This window comes from Cynoglossus semilaevis, chromosome 8, assembly GCF_000523025.1.
Source record: "Cynoglossus semilaevis isolate Cse_v1.0 chromosome 8, Cse_v1.0, whole genome shotgun sequence".
NCBI lineage: Eukaryota > Metazoa > Chordata > Actinopteri > Pleuronectiformes > Cynoglossidae > Cynoglossus > Cynoglossus semilaevis.
The window spans coordinates 5,169,029-5,190,868 of record NC_024314.1 but is presented as its reverse complement, the minus strand read 5'-3'; the positions used below and the strand labels follow the sequence as shown (position 1 = coordinate 5,190,868).

At 40.7% G+C, this 21,840-nt stretch overlaps 1 protein-coding gene across 1 annotated transcript in view; it reads right to left on the bottom strand.

The window, feature by feature from the left end:
* The window catches only part of rhbdl1 (rhomboid, veinlet-like 1 (Drosophila)), a 45,743-nt gene that overhangs the window by 18,093 nt on the left and 5,810 nt on the right, over positions 1 to 21,840 (bottom strand). Inside the window, exons 3-6 of the mRNA XM_025057740.1 lie at positions 13,188 to 13,346; positions 4,882 to 5,106; positions 3,431 to 3,579; positions 2,922 to 3,034 (exon numbers count right to left, since the gene is read on the bottom strand). Of these exons, the coding sequence (XP_024913508.1) occupies positions 2,922 to 3,034; positions 3,431 to 3,579; positions 4,882 to 5,106; positions 13,188 to 13,346 (646 nt within the window). The remainder of the gene's footprint in view (positions 1 to 2,921; positions 3,035 to 3,430; positions 3,580 to 4,881; positions 5,107 to 13,187; positions 13,347 to 21,840) is intronic.

The window sequence follows — 21,840 nt, the reverse complement described above, 5'->3', positions numbered from 1 at the left end:
TCACTGCCTGCTGTGAGGCTTTCAGCACCACGGACAGCAGTAAGGAGAAAATACATTTTAATATATTAATTATTATGAGGACATGCACAAGTGTTAGTGGGGATTTGTATGGCAATAATACTGAAAGGGAAACTTTAAATTTACACCAGTGAGATTTAGACATAACTTAAATAGAATACATACAATAATACATTCCCATCACTGTGATCCTAGAATTCCCCATAAACACAGCTTGACTTCATGTACTAAGAGCATGGATGTCAGTGTGCGCTGTCTCTTTACTGCAAGTCCAACTGTAGCTCAGATTTCCAAACATCTCAAACCTGCACCAAGAGACAATTCCCCAGAGGTGGAGAAAAAGAGAGATCCTGTGTTACTTTTCTTTCCCCCCGTCTTCTTTTAAACCCTGAGCTGGCTTCTTTTTCTGTCACTGAAGCTATAATAATTCATGAGTGTTAGCTGTGTGCAGAAGAGGAGTTTGCTGTGGATTCAGCCATGTTTCTACTGCTCTGAGCAAAGACAGAACTGAGAGGAAAATATAATTAATTAAGATTTGAGACAGATATTGCTCTCAGTAAATAGTGAGAATACATGCAGTATAGTGCAGATACTCATAAGTCTTTGGCTAAAACATCCTATAAGCTCAGATAGCACTAGAAGAACAGCATCCCTCAGTGAGAGTGGACTTAATCTCCAAAGTGGACCAGCATCCCTCAGTGAGAGTGGACTTAAAAAGCCCCATCTCCAAAACATGGCCCATAGGAGGATGAAAGTTAATGAGTTTTTCTGTCAACAAAGATTTGAGAGCTGCAGCCAACATCTGGACTGCACAGGTTACTCTGCTACACATTTATTTATTTCTGAATAAAGGTGCCGAGCAAAACATTTATTAAAAATGGGTTGATTTAAGGGATTTGAATAGTGCACCCAACCACCATTTGTCTTCCATGAAAGGTTCTTCTGAGCTTTATCTTCGTGACCCTTCACCTCAGATTGGTTTCTCAGATACTGTAGCAAACAGACTCCAAAGGGTAATCTGCCCTGAATGAGTCATAGCCCCTAAAACAAAGTGTTTCACAAAATGATTTTGGACCATGGACCCTGTCCACAGCAGGACAAATTGCGCACTGATGGGATTATAAATCCAGAACAGATCTACCTAAGAACTTGGTTGTATTTTAGGTGAAGGAGGACTAGACATTTTGAAGGAGCTGGTGTGGATCTACTGTCCAAGCAGTTCATCCAGCTTAGCTTTGACTCCACTCTCACAGAGTACATGGACTAGGTTCATTCATTAGCACGATAGGATATCAATCTCACTAATGCTATTTTGTTTTTCTCAACGCATGTCACGTAATGTAGCATATTATATATATATGTATATATACATATATATATATATATATATATATATATATATATATATATATACCACAATACAGATTAATTTGGACATTTCTGTCTTAATACTGCAACTCGTCACTTTGCTTCTGTGTTGCTTTAAAAGATTTTAAAAAGTGACACACTGGTAATCTTATTCATAGTGAGCACAGGTGGAAAAAAAACATCAAGATGATTTTCATCTCAGATGTGAAGAAGCACAAGCTCTGTAGGCAGAAAACAGCAAAACACGGCACAGCCGAGGAAAGAACTGCAGAGGACATGTGTGGGGATATGCTTCAATAAGATGTAAAAAAAAAAGCACATACAAAAGCAATACATTGAGCAACGTAAAGCTGACTTGAAGAGAAAAATGGTTACGGTTTAAGAAAGAGGAAGAAAACTTTGCAGCTGAGAACGAGAGTGTGGCAAAAAAAATGCAACAAATGGGGACAAGGTTTTTTGGTAATGGAAATGATGCAAAGATTGATGAAGGAAGTGATTTCATGTAGAAGGTGAGAAGATGACAATAATGGTCAAAATGTTTATGTTGGTAATAAACAAAATTGAAAAAACTTGTGTCTTTATCACCAGACAAACAGCGAGAAGGAAGATATTTGATCTTGAAGAGAAAAGATGAAAGATACAAGGATAGATACATTAAAGAATCATGGACGTTCAAAGGAGGAGCAGGGCCTTCAGACATGATGATACAAAAAAAAAGCATCTGTAGAAAAAGAAAGATGAATACTGGCAACTGTGGGATGAATCAAGAAAAAAGGGCCATTACTGCTGGGGCTGTCAACATGTCAGACTATTCATCTCTCAGCTTTGCCTCACTCTGAGCCTTTATGAGTGAACATGGCACCTCCAGCTGCACAAGAACAGTTTTCTTTCCAAGTCTTTTCTCTTGGAAAACAAGTTAAGGAAAATTAGCCTTGACTTGAAGGAGTTCATTTAAATGATGAGAAGTGCAGCAGAATGTCAAAGAACATAAAATGTTCAGTCATTGGTTTGTTTGCACTGAGCAGAATCATGGAGCACTGTTATTTTACCTTAACTGAACCAGTCTGCAGGATGTATATTTTAAACAAACAATATCTGCATCAGGCTTTTAAATCATCACCCACTATTTTAGATCCAGTCATATGTACTGTACTGTATATCATTTCTTTTTCTATTTTTTTATTATTACGGTGCTCTGTACTACATTTACTACTGTTGATTTGCTGGGGGAGAAGGAGGGAAAGTGTGTAATATTTCTACTGAATATTGCTACCCCAGGGAACTGACCTTACCAACGAACAAGCCAATGACTACTCACCAATCAGAGGCAGTGAGGAGGCAAGCCTGCCCTTGCTGTTGAAGTGAACTGTAACCTGATAAGCTAGCTTTGGTTTAGCACTTTGGTTCAGAGACAAGAAAAAACAAGACAAAACAAACCATGGCAACCATGACCATGACCATATACAGTAACCTGCTGTACCACGGTACCATAGTGATAACTGCATGTTTACACTGTAGATAATTCAGTGACTCACCAGCCAGCACTCCTGCCATGTAAAGCAGGCTTATTCGTAAAATCCCATGGACCATCTCTAAAGGCACGCCGATCATCAGCTGCAGCAAAGCATTGAAGCCCAGCTGCTCCAGGCTGAAGAAAGCACGATAAATAAAATAGATTGCATAAGTTATTAGTAGCTTTTATTTCACATGTTCAAATAAAAAGCAGGTTCTTAGCTATGTTGGCTAACTTTTGACTTGAAGTTAATTTACAGTACTTTCAATAACTCATTTTAACATTTATAGTCAAGCATGAGCTCTTGTTTGTTTAATTTACTAACCATTAGCTAATGTCCAGGTTGCAGCTCACAGCTAAACTAAATTAAATCAAACATTTTATGATGACCAGTTTAAATACTTGAAAAAGTACCAAAAGTACAATTTAGCATCTTCTTTGCTAATATTTGTTACAATCGCGGCCAAGCGTAAGCTACTTGTTGTCTACCATTTAGCTATATTATTTTAAAATGTATTTTTTATTACATACCCGACATGCATGAACATGTAGCTAAAGAAGCGCCAAACTTGAGCACGATGGCCTGGATGGTAGACCAGAGGGCTCTTCATGAAGTCCGGCTGATAGGTCTGCAGAACCCACTTGTTTAGCATGATGCCATAGCACATAAAAACAATGATCTGCAACACAACCAGAACCAAATTCAGTCAGTTCAGGCTTCATCTCTCAATCTCTCTGTAAAAAGCTGCGGTGGAAACAGCTTCACATAACAAAACACACTGACTTTTGTGGAAGACGTCCGACACGTTCTCTTTCTTTTATTGTATTCCACTCTCGATGCTTATTAATGTCTTGAAGACAATTATTGGCCGCGGGGAAAAATCCCACACACATCCCATTCATTTCTATAAATGTTTCACGGAATAATGACACTTTGTCTCTGTGAATTAAAAAAAATACCACCCATTATTATCTCATCCTCATTGTCATTACAGACCATTTGGTGCCATTTGGAGGCATTATAAGAGCAGTGGGAAATAATGAAGTTTTGTGAAAGAGTATTTGTGGCCTAATCACAAATTTGAGTGACAAATAAAGTGTGGTCTGTTGCCCAATCTTTTATAGTAGTTTTGTCAACACAATAGAACAGCTAATGCCACTGCAAGGTTAGATGACGCAAACCACTGACCTGTTTTTCACAAACAGACAGTCTGTGCCTGTGGTGTCGGGCGAGGTTTACGCTTATATAAAAGGCATGCATGTAGCCACTGTGACCCTACAATGTACCAAGTAGGTCCCTGAAATCATCTACCTTTGTATGAACAATAATGAACAGTAACGTGGGGCTGTAAAATAATAGAAGCTAATGTACAGCTTCTCAGTACTCATAATACTATGTTATGTATCTTAGTAGAAAACCCAAAAGAAATTAATTAAAATTCAGATAACTTTTTTTTTTAACACAGAAAAAACTAAATCAGACATAAATTAAATGCAGAAAAGATTACATTTCTGTTTCAGCATGTGTGCCAGGTTTAAGGCAATAGGTTTAGAAAGATTTAAGGACTGATTAAAAGAATTGGGTGTTTTGTAGATTCAGAGAAGAACTTCTGCAGACATTAGTTGAGGTACAGTTGCCTGGAACCAGTCAGACCATTCTTCTTAACAACATGTTTTGGCCCAAAGAACTAACTCTTACTGGATATATTCTGTGTGCCATAGAGATAATTTCCAGTGAAAACCGGTTTAAGAGAAAAAAAACATACAGACCAGTGGGTGCAGTGCCAACAGTCCAACATCATTTAGATTTAAGTTTTATATACAATGTCTACATACCTACATGTATTGACTTCCTGCCATTTAACTAGCTGACCAATCAAATAGCCCTCATAAGATGTTGACCAGGTGTCCCTAACAAATTGACCAGTGAGTGTATCACCAACTTCTGTCAAGACAAGATGACTGATGATGTCATTCCTCACCTGGACAATGGTGACAACTGCGATGAAGACCGGCGGAGGACAGAGGCGGTTCTGGTGGAAGTACCAGCGCCGGTCCGTCTCACAGGGCAGGATCTCGTAGGCCACATAGCGCACAAAGCGCTTGTACAGACCCAGCCCCGTTTCGTCCAGCAGGATTTCCCTCTGCAGCGTGCGGCGGCCATTGGCGATGGCTCGACGGAAACTGCTGGAGCGTTTGCTGCTCATCTGAAAAAAGCAAAACGCAAGTTACGGTAAATGAAAAATATTTTTCAGCCTAATAAGTGCGATATCATTAAACATGACTCAACTCCGTACACAACCCATAATCTTCATCAGTTGAAGACACCTTCCCATGATGAACAGATCCAATCATCGCCTGCCACTGAACTTCTAATCTTGGCAATTAAAGCAGTAAGTTCCTTCACACTGAGTAAACCAAACATCAGAAAAAAATACTTCTGCTCACATCATCCCAGGGAAGCTCATCAATGTGAATAATCATCCTCGATGGGGACAAGCCAATGTTCATGAGTCCTGATTTCTCACAGGATAGCTCGGTGGTTTTTGTTTAGTTCTGCCTGTGTTACCGTTCAGAGCAGCAGGTGATGACTCTCATCCTTTTTTGCAAAGTCTTCAGTGAACATCACAAATGAGCTGTGAAGTGATGAAGTTATTTTGCATCAAATTTAATTAGGAGGACAAGATAGAGTGTGTGCTGTCGAGTTTCAAAACATTTCGGGGTTTGCTTGGTGAGCAGTAACCTAGAGGCTGCAGAGAGGAGGGGAAGGACAGACATCGAAAGACTTTTAGTGCAAATGAAACAATTCTAGTTTATTGTTTTTGCACCTTTTGCGTTTGATGTAGCCACAATAGATGTGTTCTGGGTTAAAGTAAAGTTTCATCAGGAAACACCTCATTCTCATCAGAAGTTTGATTATTTTTTGGTATCGCTCAGTTCTCGCTCACTTTCTCTGACACTTTTTCCCGTCTGTGCTGGGCCCTAATTAAACTCCTTTTCCACCACAATCAATACTGTCTGACCAGAAGGCAGGGATCCTTAGCCATCAGCCCACAGTAACTCACCAACACCAAGTGTTTGTACATTACATGTAAGATTTATGTGTTGCGGAGGCAGATGTTTGCCGTGCAGCTCAAGCGCCACAGCTCCTCAGGGAGAAACAATGCAGGCTGACTAAGCGATAATCTCCATGTTGTGATGCGAGGTGACATATCTTCAGAATCACTTTCCAGAAAAGAGCAAAAAAGGAGGAGATAGACGACACGGAGGAAGGAGCTGCTACTGTCAACACTTTTATATGACGAGTGAGTTTGTGTGTGTGTCTAGCTTATTCTTGATAATAACCTGAGACAAGACAGCAGCAGCCTGATGTAAAGTGCAATGGAACGAGACCCGTGCGAAGTGCAACCCACCGTTTAAGTGCACTATGTTGTAATTCATTAGGCCGATCCTGCTGCTTTTAGCCTCATTACATGTCAACACTGCGGGGGCCGCAGTGAAAGTAATAGTGGGTCAATATCTATAAAAGCTAATGAGCTAAATACTGAAGGACATGGGCTGTAAATAAATGAGCAAATAATGAGAAGGCAGCGCAGAGAATGTTCCTGGAATAAAAGAAAACTTCCTTTTTATGAAACAGCTAGAGGAAAACCCCTTTTGGGAGTTTTTGAAGAACAGGATGCGGTAAGTTCTTCCCTCACAGTGAGTAATTATGATACCGGTGGTTAAACATGGAGGCTGTGAGGTCCTGGTGCACTATGATAACCAGAGTGATGTTGAGCTCGGCCGCCGGCTCTCCGCAGATGGGGGCATGCGTATTTAGTATGGAAATCAGTCCTGGAAAATGCAATTATAGTTGTACTTGAGGCAGCGAGTGAATACGGAGGAAGAAGAGTAGAGGGACATTAGGAGGCAGAGGAGAGGGAAATTAAGAAAGGAATATGAGGTGCTTGCTCCACTGAGCTCATTTACAGATTCTGCAGGCGACCAGTGCAGGCAAAGGTGAGATTCTTTTCTCATTCCAAACATCTTTATATTTTACTGAAATGGCCCTGGTAGAGAAATGTCTAGTTTTAAGACAGAACTGTTAAAATTGGACAGAAAAAATGACAAACTAAAACACACATAGAAAAGAGTTAAATGAGAATTTTGAAATATGTAACTCAATGCCATAGAGATAATTGATTACCAAATTCAGTAAACATTAGCTCAGATATAATCAAGTTTAAATTGTAAGCAACATAAAGCTGGAAGTCAGTCCATAAATATCTAAAGGTTAGCTGGAAGATTGTGGAGATGTTTGTTAAGAACACTACTGAAACCTACAGCAAAATTTGATAAATGTTTAACCTAAAAGGTAAATAATCTAAGAAACAAAGCATTGGACAAAACAATATATATATATATATATATATTTGTGTGTGTGTGTGTGTGTATATACTATGACAGTTCTTGGGTGTGCTATATTCTCTTCCATTCATACCGACTCTAAAATATTAGTCTCCTATGACCCAGGTTCTCATTCTGCTTTACTTTGTTACTATAGAACACAGAGCTGGAGCCTCTACAGTCACCGTTAGCAGACGTATGAAGAGCAGACGGATGAGACGAGAGACACTGGCAAACTCACATGTAGCATCTAAAACTGCATGAAAAGATGTGATAGTGATGAAGTGAAGTGCCCTGACTGTCACATGACATCAGTGGTGTGTGGAAAGAAGGGTTGATCTTTGACTTGTGCGGGAGAAACAGCAGAAGTTCCCTGACGAGGCAACGTCTGCCAGGGAATAACTGATGCTGCGACTGGAAGCACAAAGATAAAGAGAGCTTTACCCTTTAGGGACAGTTTGTGTGTGAATGTGTGTATGTTTGTCCATCAGTGTGTGTAAACACCATGATCCATCCGACTCTTCTTGCTAGCTACTGTACATGCTGCACTCAGCTTAAGTCAATTGTCCTTGATGGATTAATTAGCAGCACCATATGGTCAATACCTCCCTGCTCAATACTAATTAGTAATAACAATTAAAGGGCTTTGACGGCCATTCAGACGTCTGCACTACAGACTGGAAAAGAAATTCGAATCCATTATCTGCTCTGATTTTGATGGGGGTTTATGGAAGTGAACATTTTTCACACACACACTTCTGCTGATAGACACACAGAACAGGATCATGTAGTAGCAGGGCTCGCACTAATTGGCTGTGAAATCTCTGCCAATTTCACTACAATCTGCAAGACCAGAGCTTATGGTGACTTCGAAAAGTAAAGTTTGTCCAGTTGGGCTTCCTTTAGGAAACACACCAAAGTTTTTTGTGGGTCATTTAGAACATGCTACGCCAAATGTGTTTTCACATGTCATCCACCAAAATTGGATCTTAGATTTACAGTGATGCAAACAATTACAACTTTTCAGACAAATTTCAAGACAACAAAAAGGACATAAAAAGAAGATTGTCTTAAAATGTTGCAAAAATACCCCTAAAGGCAAGAACATAAAACTAGAGTCTTGTCATATAATAGCACAATAAAAACAGATCAACCAAAGTAAGAGGTGGATGACAATATGAGATGATTGTGAATTTTAATGAAGCTTTTGATTCACAGCCATCAGGCTAACAGTGTCGCCATAATCCACTTATCATCTAATTTGTGAGTCCCTGCACAGACTTACTCAGCTGGCTCTTTTAAATTTCATACAGTCAGTCTAAATCAGTGCAGATCACAGCCAGGCTGATTCAATACACTGACCCAAATACTCGACTTCTTTCTTGACCAAATCCTTAATATATTGGAAAGGTCACTGCCAACATGGCTGTACGGGCGCACACACACACACACACACAGTATATACATACAACACGCCACCGGGTCGTGACAAGCCTGGACAAACACCCATTTAGTCGACTATACGGAGATTTTCCGTCCCGTTTTGTCCGGAAAACAAGGATTAGTGAGCGAACCGCGCAGCCGCAGCCGCCGCCGCCGCCACACCCCCCCGCCCGCACCCGCAGCGCCAGCAGCAACAGCAGCAGCAGCAGCAGCAGCAGCAGCAGCAGCACTTAACTCTTGGTTTAATCATTGCTTTTCTAAAACTAAAATAAAAAAAAAAAACCTCTTCATATCTTGAAACCTAAGCGAAGTGCGTCGTATTGAGACAGAAGCTCTTTAAAAAACAGAAAGCCTTTGAATGAGCTGAAAGGTAGCATCTGTCTCCATAGAAACATTCACAGGGGCCCCTTAAGACATCTTCAAGGGTGTACAGCAGGTTCAGGAATAAGCAAGGGGTTAAGACTGAAATAACTCTGAAAATACCTGAACTTGTACTTGCATGATTCCTAAAATAGACCTTTACTTATTTAAATTACACGGTCTGACTGGACAATGTCCACAAAAGCTTTCCTAGGACACAAAACCCACAAGGTGACAATTAGAAAAAATATATATAGCTAGCGATAAAACAAAAATAGTAGCCTTAGTAGCTAATTAGAAACGGTTTCCGTCGTATGTGTTGTGTGTGTGTGTGTGTGTGTGAGAGGGAGTAAGCCAGCTTAAGAACATGCTAATTTAGTTAGAGTTAGACAGTATTAGCATGCAAGCAAATAAAGAAAAAAGACATAACGAATAAGAGATGTTCATGATAAACTTCGTAGGTGTCGTCAAGACATGCACGTAAAACATTTACGAGTGTTAGAGCCTCAAATGACATCGTCGGGTACACGAAAACTCAGGAACGGTCTTGTGTCAAACAACATGTCTTTTGTAAACTTATTTATCAGAAATCACTGGTTAGATATGTAGAAATATTTAACTTTAAGATGGACAAATCCCCTCCAGGAGGCAGCTGCTCCCTCTGCCGTCTCACAGTCTTTTCTGCTGACAGAATATCTGAGTGTAATTATGCGGAAATGTGTCGTGATGCTAAATTTATCGTCACAGTGCGAGGGTAGATTGTGCAAATGCATATTAACAGTGTAGTGAAAAGTTACACCAACTACACGTGTAGTGTGTATGTGTGTCTGCATTTGCTGGATGAGGTTTACTTATTCCACCCCCGGCTGAGATCACCCCATGTGAAAAGCGGGTTGAACGTAAACAAAATCAGAGAGGCTCTTATCACGTACACTCGGCCTAACACACAGTTGCTGCTTGACAGAGCGGTTAAAACACATTTTCACCCGCTGAGGCCGACAGGAGCAGCCTTCACAGGATCTACAGCGGCACTGAGAGAATGCAGAATAAATTAACTCTGTTTCTGTCTCAGCTCCTGTACCTAAGCTTACCTTTGGCTCATGAATATTTTTAGACCAAGTTTTATGCCCTTTGATTTGCTCAAAATGTCTTACCAGTGTTATACAATATGGGTTTAAAATATTAAACTAAATTATTACAAATTATTACATTTATTTAAATTATTATACAATTACTGCCTTAAACATACAGCAATGTTCATTTAGCGGATTTAAAAATATCAACGGTGTAAAAATGCACTTACAAACAATAATGTCAACACAATGTGTAGAAAGTTTCTCTTCTTTAACACAAATGACAAAACGTGGGCTGCAGGGCATTTCATTTAAGCTGCAGCAAATGTGACACTACATGGTGCAACTACCCTTGCACAACCATAGCAACCGGCTGCACCTCAATGGTAAACACGCATATCCTAAACACACTCATTTAAAACAAATAGTGTTAAAAACGCTAAAGCTGTGTAAATAGTTTACCATTTATCTATTTTCTAAGTAAAACAAAAAATATGCTAACATTCTGCATCTGCTGTACAATCTTATTGAAGAAAGAAACCTGAGTAATCCCAGCAGCTGGTATGCTGAGCATCCACAGACCACAAATCAAACACACACACAACCCACATAAGAGAAACACACACACGCACACCTTGCCATCTTCATTTAATCATATGGGAGTGCAATCTTCAGTTGAGGCCAGACCACAAATCAATACAGACTCCAGAGTTTAGGCACTGACTATAATATAATGACAGCACAGAACTTTTCAAATCAAAAATACGACTCTGCTCTGTCACACTCTGCGTGCCACTGGCAATAAATCTGTCTGAGATACACAGACGTGAAAAAGTGTGGAGGTGACAAAAAGTGTGGAGGTGAAAAAAACAGTGAGGGAGGGAGTCGGACCCATGGATCTAATGGAGAGCCAAGAAACACAAAAAAATCTGGAAGGTGTCATGGAAATTTTAAAAGTCAGCAGAGACCAAGGAGAGAGGGTAAGAACAAGCACCTGAGGTGTTTGCTGATGACCTGTTTGAAAATGCCACGGTCCATGTGACACTGTCCACATGGTGGCCTGGAACTGAGCCCAGAGACCTAAAGGGACTTTGGGAAGGTTCTAGAATCACAGGCTGCACGGAGGACACGCATCAACATTTGACTACCCACTAAATCAGTCAGCAAATCTGCAGCAGCAGTGTTCATGTGTATGAACGTAGTATGTTGGTCTTGATTTATAAGACGGTCTACATCAAGGAGGGAATGAGGAAGTGACTGCTGCATTAATTGATGATGCAAAAGCAGAAAAACAAAAACAAAAAAACAATGTGTTCATGTGTGCTGCAGCAGAAAAATCTTTAAAAATAAGGTTCGGTAGAGTCGATATCAATGTGAAGTTGGTTATTCTCATATTACCTCAGATTACTGACTGCTTCCAGCCATATAGGGCTAATCGAAGCTAATTTGCATTTGGCTGATGGGCATTTTAAGTTTCTCCCAGATGCTGTTTAGAGGTGATGCAGGTTTCTATTTTTTCACCTACCATATGCTCATAAGGAGTGGGCAATGGAACAGAAGGAGATGATATCTGACGGTTCAAGAGGAATCATTAAGGAGGATTGGAAAACCTGACTGAAAACAGGGAAGGTCAGAGATAGGACGGCCCTAAAACTAAAAACTAATAACAACAGATAAAGACAGATAAACAGAAATAGACAGCAACAAGGGAGGGAAGAGAGCTTAAGGACACTTCAGGAAATGCTGCAGAAATGGTAGTGCATTGAATTAATCAAGGTACTTTTACCGCCCAACAGTCCCACAGGTTTTGAAGAGTCAGCCATCCACGTACATTGCATTTAAGCACTGCGTGAATTTGTAAGACGTAAGTGTTGCAAAACAGATATGAAGTAGAGAGAAGGGAATTTAGCCATAGCAAAGGCAAAGGGGCAAAGAATTGAGACTGAGAGAAAGTTAATCATAAAGGCAATATGACATGGAGTGTTTATCTGTAAACTAAGGGAGAACTTAAGTCTATATAAACATACTGTAGAGTTCTGTTGTCAGAAGTCTAAAAATACTGTGATCAACAGGTAAAGGCACATATGATGCCATTCGGTTTTCTTTGGGTTGTGAGCGCAGTCAAACACTTCACTACAAATACTAATGTAGAATTTAATTAGACAATGCTTTTTACCTTTTAAAGTACTAAAACTATTAAATAAGAGACACCTTCTTAAAGCTATATATACACCATCATATTTTTGCTGCTTAATGCCTTTTTTCAGACAGCTTTGTCGAGTTTGAAACTAAATTTTGCACACTTGCACCAACACCAGTTAAGAAAAGTCAGCACTTTTAGCTGTCGGAAACAAGAGGGCTCCTGCTCTACTGCAGTGTCATTTAATAAATCTGTATCGCTAAGGTAAATTAGAAGAAAAGATTTCAAACACCAAAGTGAAGTATAGAGACAGTCACAGCTGAACAACTCCTGTGGGCCCAGATGTGAAAATCAATGATTTTCTTTTTAGCCTCTGGGGAGTCACGGGTTAAATGTTTGTCTCATGTTGTGATAAAGTGAAAAACAAATTCTAAGACTATGATAGGCCTGTTCAGGCATAGATTTTACTAAATGAACCTTGTGTTCAGTGGAATGAAATCAGTTTCTCCTTGTTCTTTGCTGTAGCAGCTATTTATTTAGCAAAGACAAGTGACCCTGGCAATGCACGTCTGTCAGAACTTATTAGAACCAGTCTGAGCAAAAAAAAAAAAACTGAACTCATCCTTTAATGCTGTTTTCTGAGCTTGGTACTATTTTGTAGCACCTGCTGTGGGAACCTTGTGAAGTTAAGTGTCTGGATTTACTGACACATTAACTGGAGAGATTGATCCTCCTCTTGCAGGACAATGACCTGAATGGTCCAGTCAATTTCTGCCACTGCAGAACCGACTGCCTCTGTCTGAATCAATTCTCTACCCTTTTCAAAAATTTAAACAAAAGAGTGGGATTTTTTCCTCTCGGGGAGGGTGGGCTGTGCACTCACCAGCTCAATGAGCTCCTGGTAGCACACTTGTCCTTCTTCATTGCTCTGGACGAGGGCTAGCAGCATGTCCAGTTTAGACGGGTCCAGCTGCAGCTCATGGTCCTCCACCAAGCTAGTGAAGTTCTCCACTGCAATGAAACCGGTGTTCTCTGGGTCCAGCTGAAAAAAAAGAAAAAAAAACAAGGTAATAATCATAAAAATAACAGCTCTTGCCACGGGGGAGAAGCATCAGAGGCAGAGCACAGAGATTAATGGATGCTATAAGACAAAGAGAGCCACAGGGAAAATGGCTCAAACTCTGACACTGATATTAAATTAAGGTAACGTCTGTGAGTTTTTCTGAGTGATGTGGATCAATTTCGTTAAAATACCATTGGTGTTTAATGCACTGTAAATCAACAACATATCAGCGCAAATACTTCCTAAGATCTGCTTTTATTCTCGGTAAAACAGGGCCTTTGACCTGACAAATCACAGAAATGCATCAAAGAGAAGCCTGTTTTTCCAAGGTATAAGAGCGTCTGTGTCCCCAGGGGAGAGAGGAGTGTGGGGAGGACAGCTATCCACTAATTTGTATGTTTTTGAACCTGAATGTAGCCCTCACACTGGTCCGTAAAGGGATCAATATTTTCATAGGAACAGAACTAGGCCATGTACACAAGCATAAAAACACTGACAGCCTGTACAATGTAATGTAAACATAAAAAGATGAACTTTTAATCAAATCAAGATAAAAATATGCAATAATATGCAGTTTCAAAGTCAGAGATGCCACTTTGGTAAAAAAAAGAAAAAAAGGCATAAGCTAAGCTGTGAAATTCTGCGTTTCATCAAGTTCAATTTTGGCTCACAGAGCGGTAACTCCAACTTTTGTCCTCGGTCTGGTTTGCTGTTCAACGTGTTGTTTCATAATCACCACTCGCTGAAACCCACAGCCACATGGGTTACTGCTGCCGTTGCAGTTCGTAATCGATGTGAGCTGCAGAGTGTCATAAAAACAGTCCAGTTGTCTGAAATAGTGACAGTTTAAAAATGGCTTGGAAAATGTAGGCAGTGTGGTTTATGTAATGTGGCTTTTCTGGGCAGCGCCTTAACTTACATACAGTATGACTTGATGTTCTACACTGCTCTAACTTGCCATTAAGTTGCTCGTCAAAGAACTGTTTTTTCTTTCTTTGCACCCGTCTCTAGGGACATGACTGTGTGGAGAACTTAGACAAACACAAAGGGACAACATGGAAAGAGACCTTGCTGCTCCTCATTTGACTGTTTCCTGAATGTTAACAGTGCTTCATTAGAATTGCAACCATTAAACCAACAGCCTCCTGTAGCCTCAGGGAGGATAGCTTGTTTTCGGATATTGCATCAGAGTGAAGTCAGTCACGCTTGGATCATCTCTGCCCATGTCGTGTGTGCAAGGAGAATCCCACCTAGGCTGCTATAGTCTGGACATGTCCTGCTCTGAGGAGTTGAGACGCCTGAATTACACCCGCTGCATGAGGGGAGCAGCATTAAACGGCGGCGGCAGCGTGTTAGACTCTGCTGCGGAGGCTCAGAGCTTAGAGCTCTACTACTCAGCCAAGAAGGAAAGAAGATCATTCTACTTCTGTGCATGTTTGCTCGGTGGGCTTTGACTCCCTCTACAGTGTTCTCAGAGGTTGTATAGTCATTTAGTTAAACACTCATTACTTTTAATCTACTTTTTTGTTCTCTTCAGTGTTTACTATTATTAATCCACCTGGGAGAGTTCAAAGGAGGCAGTGACTAATGAGCTTGTTCAGAAAGACCCAATTCGACACATAGTGGGATGATGATGCTCTGTTGTAATACTTTTGTACACAAATAAGAAGGGTTCACAAGTTGGGCAACAAATCTCAACCATTCTGGATTACTCTAAGCCTCATGATGGGCAACACAATGTACAACATAACAAAACAAAGGCCATGTAAAGTCAATCTACGTTCATACCATTGAAGACAGTTTTACTTGGCCCATTGACTGCAATGCATTCTGGTTCTAGAAAGTGGTTCACAAACTCAAAACCAAAGTTTGCCATATTTTGGCGCTCCCTGTAGTGGGCTTCACTTCCAACAAAATCCCCTTCAAAACAGATGTTTTAGCAGAATAAAATATTATGGAAGTTATTTAAAATAGCTCACAAGAGCAAAAGACACTTTCAGCCGTACCCACAAGACTTAAAAGTACACAATTTTTAAAGGCAAGGAAATACATAGAACAGCACCAGATAATGACGTTTACACGTCTCAGAGTAGATCAAACATTTGTATAAACTTCTCAGTAGAAGCCTTGGGTTATTCACAGACACAGCTCCGATGACAGAACACAACCATTGGGAACAGATCTAAGAAACAGATCAGGAATAATTAGTCTCTGCCACTGATCACATTTCAATATAACCAGAATTGTTTCGGTGCAGTGACCCACACAAACTGTTTCACTTATCACAGCTACAGCCACGTATCCGTTTCCTCTGGAACACATTCTAGTAATCAGATTAGGGGCCACGGGTTTGGCTTTTTTGGCCATTAGGTGGGAGCAAGTTTTTTTTTGATTAGGGCTTATTTTAGTTCATGCTCAGTTTTGATGTGGTCCACTTTCTAAATACATAATGTGGGTTACATAGGGCCTGAATTCATTGCTATATGTAGAACAAGTGCCCAGTTTCTTTCATGTGTGCACAGGACGTCCTCGTCCCTGAATAATGTCACACACCAATGCACCTAAAGCCCACATTGTGACTAAAGTTGAGGAGAAACTAAACAGCCCCAGATCTATTTTTAGGTAATCCCTTTAACTGGGAGGTCCGTGGATGTTTGTTAACACATTCATCCCTGGAGATGGAGGAGAGCCAGGTAAAGTGGAGCAGATAGAGCTGGTGTTTTGAGATGTGAAGAGTACAGAGGGTAGTAGAGAATTAAAAAAAAAACAAAGGCAGCAGAGAGACCAAAAGTGTGGAGACGTGGTCAGTAAGTGCAGTGGAACAGTCCGTAAATGAGAGCAGGAGGAGAAGAGCAAGAGCAGCAAGTGTGGAGGCAAGACCGAAATAAAACAAAAGACATGCAGAGAATAAAAATGCTGTTACTCTCCACGTCTGACGAGCCCAGCAGTCAGCCAGCAAAGTCCTGGTACTCTCTAAGAGGACTGTGACACACTCCAGCACTCTGCATCCACTTGCTGCCGAGGGGAGATAGATCAGATTCTAATGCGCTTCTGGCTCAGCCCAGCCTGACAGGGGGAACAGAGAGCCACACTGGGGACGTCTGATAACTGTCAGCCTCCATATGTCAGCACATCACTACACATAGAGCAGCAGCAGCAGCAGTAGCGCCTCAGAAACACACAGAGGCTCACTGTATATGGCTGTGCACATTACAGCACAGCCAGTGTTGATGCTGAGCTGTCACAGTGCACAGATACCTTCATTGTCTGGCCTTACTGAGGAAGAATGTTACACAGAGGGGTCTGTCTGCTGAGGATATAAAGATGTGGAGGATTGGGTCTTGTACCCAATTAGCGTTATCAATTAGTGAGACGAGGCATAGTCAGATGAATGACTGTTGGCAAGAAGAGTCTGCTTTTTCTTAGGACACTCCAGGGGTGATGTGTCTGAATAAGAGAGGAAAGAGAACGGGAAGTTAAAAAAAAACCCCACACAGACAGAGAGAAGCTGTTATTGAAATGATCCAACATTGGTGAGAGGGACACAAGCTGTGGGTGTTTCCATGGTTACCAGTCGCCTGTGTGTCACACTTTTCTTATGTCTCACCCTCGTTTCCCCCCGACACAGTGGCTTTTAGAAGTCTAAGGATAGGAAAAGAGGTAGAGAGACGATGAAAGACAGAAGGATGTCTGAGCAGCTGTGGAAAATGGTGGGGCTTAAAGAGACCAATGAGGCAGGAGTGACGTGGTAGACAAAGACGTGGATTAGATGTGGAGGGAGGCGTGGCTGGTGGATAATGGATCGATGGTGGAGTTAGTGAACAGGCCATGTTTGGTTTCTTTCTGCAGGACATTTCAAAGACTTCATTACATTGGTCAGAGAAATCAGGTTTTACTTAAAAAAAAAAACAAAATCAGCATTTTCTTTTGCTTAAACTTAAGTCAGAATAAACGTGATCAAGGATACCTATTGGTTTTGAACAATAGCCAGTTGGAGAACCACATGTTAATTATCTTTAATGTAGAGATAAAGACAGAGCGCTGTACGTCCAATTATTCAATACTCATTTTCTCATTTAGACACATTCATTATGAGTACACTATTTTGCATATTTTTCTTGACATTTTTCCATATAATCAATTTTATCATTTGGATTAGTCACAAAGTTAGTTATAATTACTGTAATTAAGCAATAACTGCCCTTTCTATTAGCCTGCCTTTACAAAGAGATAAATATGTATAAAACAGGCATTTATGTATATTTGTACATACACATACATATTATCCTCACTGTTCTAATGAATGTTAACCGTGAACAAACAAACGTGGCTGGTTTTGTTTTTAGGAATCTCAACAGTACAGCTTCTGCTATATTTATCTTTTTTATTTTTATGTATGTAAATAGGGCTTCAACAGTTTGTCATACTTTAAAAGGGGGTTACTTTTTGTTTTTTAAAAAACTGTTGTAAATAAAGTCTGCTGTTCTCCTGCTCAATGGAGTGGATCTGGAACCGACAGAATGAAAACGTATACATGAGTAGGAGGAGGAGGAGGAGGAGGAGGAAGAGGTCAGAGAGGAGTGAAACGCTGACTGCAATAGAATGATCTCAATGTTAACCCCCAGGACCTCGATTACTTTCAGTGCAGCAACTCAGACTGACCCCAGACCACAGACTGCTTTATCAGTCTGGTCCACAGAGACTCAGGAACTACTTCTCTAACCTGGACAAACCAGGACAGTCAGCAGACAGCTGAGGAATCTGGCAAAACCTACATCCTACAGTCAATTACACAGCCTTCTAAAAAGAAACTCTTAACCGGACTAATCAATGAGCCTGACATCACACATTAACTACCCTCTAAATGTGTGGTTCGACTGTTAACTTTCTTCTTTTTGATTGAAATAATCAAGACGTGTTGAAGATTGAAAATCAATCTTTTAGAGTTTTCAAAGTCGTGATCAATAGCTTCTTATTCTGCATTTCTCATTATTTCCAGACACAGATTTAACAACAAATGTCATTTCCTTGTAGCTCACATAGTTTTACTTTTAATAAGGCCATGTTTGCTGGTACTTCAGCATTATTTGGCACATTCCATTTGGTTACATTAGACCTTGACTCACAAGGCAAGCAAAGCAAAGCATTGTTGGCTTCAAACCTTAAGAGATGGATTAAAACCTGTGCTTGTAAGATTTATTAGCTGTTGGCAGACCATAAATATAATACATGTAAGTCAAGGGCCACATAAAACATGTTCAAGGGCCATAACTGGTCTGAATGTGGGACTTGGGATGAGGCTGGGCTCCCAGGTCTAATGACGGTGACACAGTGGTAACCCAGTGTGATAAAACCAACGCTTCAGGCTCCTTTTGGTCTGTGTGAAGAGTCCTGTGAAGCCTGAACAGGCTCTATTTCGGCAGAGGGTAGTGACATTTACAGAGCACCTCACATATTTGCATGGCATCAGATTAAAAAAAGCCTTTGAATCGCTTCTCCTGCCCCCTGGGCACTGGCTGGTGCTCAGCAGCAACAGTGCCACGGCTCTAATGAGTTTTCACAATTCATGTCCTGCACCGCTGTTACCATCATTGCACCTAAACTTCACTACTGTGGCTCTGAAATGTGGCTGCACTGAGATGTGAAACCAGGCTTTCTTCAGTTGGAGAACTTAGCCTTCAAACAACTGCAGGATATTTTAAATACCTCTGAGTAAAAAAACCAGCATCAGAGAATGATGAAAAGTCAGCAGTGAGCTTCTAGTTGATACACTAAATAAGTCGTGGTAGTAATACACAGCACCCAAGTCCTTAAGGCAGGGCTATAAATAAGCTTGATAAGAACTGAATGACACAGGGGGAGATATTGAGCAAATAATGATAGTGTACTCTAACTGCTGAGTGCTACAGACCATTCACTTGCTTTATCAATGGCACTGCAGTGGAGCGACTATCAGAGGAAGTGTTTTGGTATGTTGTTCTGTTTATATGTGATTCTCAGCTTACATGTGAACGTGCACACTCCAGAAATAGCACCCAGCTCAGCATCACTACTTCCTGCAGATGAAGACAAATAAACTCGCTCCCGTGGCACTGTTGCCCCCCCTGCTTTACCTCCCTGCAGCATTTTCGTGTGGTTCAGTGTGATAGCGCCACATTAGATGCTCCGCTTCAGACCTGCAGTGCTCAGAGAATTTGTATGCAAAGCATCCCACACTGATGTAGGCAAATGCCAGGCACTGGCATTAAAGTTTAGAGGCTCTAAAACAATGTTGTACCAGTGGCAGTTTAAATGAACACAATCAAAAACAAGTGCAGGTTAAAAGCAAATGGTGTAAAAGTAAGCAGTAACTTTGATAAGGTAATGCTGTCACTTGGAACTAATTCCACGTAAGGGAACAAATTTCATCCATTTTTCAACACAAGCCTTTGTTTTTGTTGTGTTTTTCCTAGTTCAGCTAGTAGCGCACGTATCAGCAGAAAATAAAATAGGAAATAAGGTTGCTCCAAAACTAAATCGTTCTGCAGGTGACAGTGACAACTGTACCCGTTTAGGCAAATATATATATTTCTTGGTAAACATACTCAAGGGGTGAGACAATAATGAAGAGTGAATTTTTGGATATGGTCTAAGTCTAAGTCTTTATAAAACCGATGACAGTACACACTGACCTCAAACTGCAGGACAGTGTGTGTGAAAACTGCCAGTTTCCTCCTTTAAGAGGCCTTTAAGGCAAACCTGCAGTCTTTCTTGTTGGTACTATAACAGCTGATATGATCCTGTAGAATCAGTAAAGAACCTCAAATAAATGCAAAGTATAAATATAGGAAGGACAGAGCTGTGAGAACAGGAGGCAAAACAAACATGTGTCCAGTGTTCAGAACCAAGGAAAGACTGGGTTAAAAACCAGGCTGCCCACTCCAAATCTGAAAGGTGTGTGTGTGTGGGCTGAAAATGCCTCATTTGAGTGTAACTACGGAGCTTTAGTCCAAATCAAAAGCCACCACTCGTCACAAGAGTGGGAAATGCCTTTCAGCAGCCAGTGGTGGTGATTTGGTCTAGATGTGAGTGAAATAGGACTGTGGTCTGCTCAGCAGCAGTCCACTTGAGCGCAGTTCCAGGCTTTACAGTCGGTGTAACAGCTGTGTGTTTACAACGTGGAAATATTGGCTTCATCTACAGTCCAGACCTGCAGCTACATAATGAATATTGACAGGGATGAGTCAGACTCTTTGATACTGCATTTACAAGCTGTCTGTGAAGAAATAAGCACCGCTGAGGTTTTACTAAGTGCTGCAGTTGTTATTATTAAAGTGCTCGTATTGAAAATGAATCAACAGTTTGACCACAGAGCATGTTCTCACTCTATCCTCATGGGCTTCTCCCACTCACACATTCATAAAAATGCAGCAAGCACTCACACACTAACTTACACACACACACTGAGCCTCTGGGGTTCCATGATCAATATGTTGCTGATGGGCCACTCGTGAGCCCTAAACCCTTGCAGCAGAAAATCAATTCCTGTTTTTTGGACAAGAATGACTGACCAATGTGTCTGTCCATCAACAAAGATACCTACACATACGAAAAGAACAGACAAACAGACAAGTGATCCTCTCAGTCATTATTAAAGGAAAATGCCAGCCAAGGTATTTATGGCTGGTATTTTGGAAATCAGTGATAAAATTAGACTTGCTCACTAGTAGCAAAGCAACTCAAGGGTTAAAAGTTGCTGCCAAAACTTGGGGGATAATGTAACTAAATCTCTAAAATAACAATTTTCAGTAGCGCAAAAACATTGATAGCGGCAATAACGAAAAAAAAAAAGTTTCAAGTCTAGCTCCACATTATCTTGACTTTACTATTCGTAAATACATGCTGCATTTGTGTTCTTCTTGTCCTAATATTCATTAGAACATGAACATGTATAGGCTTAAAAACAATTTGTTTGTTTTTTAGTGAAAACTTAAGACTGAAGAGCAGAAATGACACAGACTGTACTCCACTCATGGACCACGGAACATCAACTGCATCAGAGAAGCTGAGTACAAACCTAAAATTCTACTACAAATAACAATAATTCCAGACATGGGAGCAGACCATGAAGCTCACAGTCTCCCATATGTCAGTGTGTAAATACACACAGAACAACTCTGTCCACATCTGTGCTGCCTTGTTAAATGCAGCGATGGTAGACCAGAGCTAAACATAGATTTGTTTGGTCAGTAAAAAACACAGGACTTTGGGGTGGATGGCTCTAGAAATCCAGATGCTAAAATTACCATTTGACACTGTATGCAGCTGGCAGCACCGTGATTATCCATACATGACAGAAACCGAGAGAGAGAGAAGGGGGCGCGGTGTGAAAGTCAAATCACAGCTTCTATTCTGAAGGCAGGGGTAAGTAAACAGGAAGATTTACTCACACACACATACACACACGCCCACACAACACACACACCCACTCAGC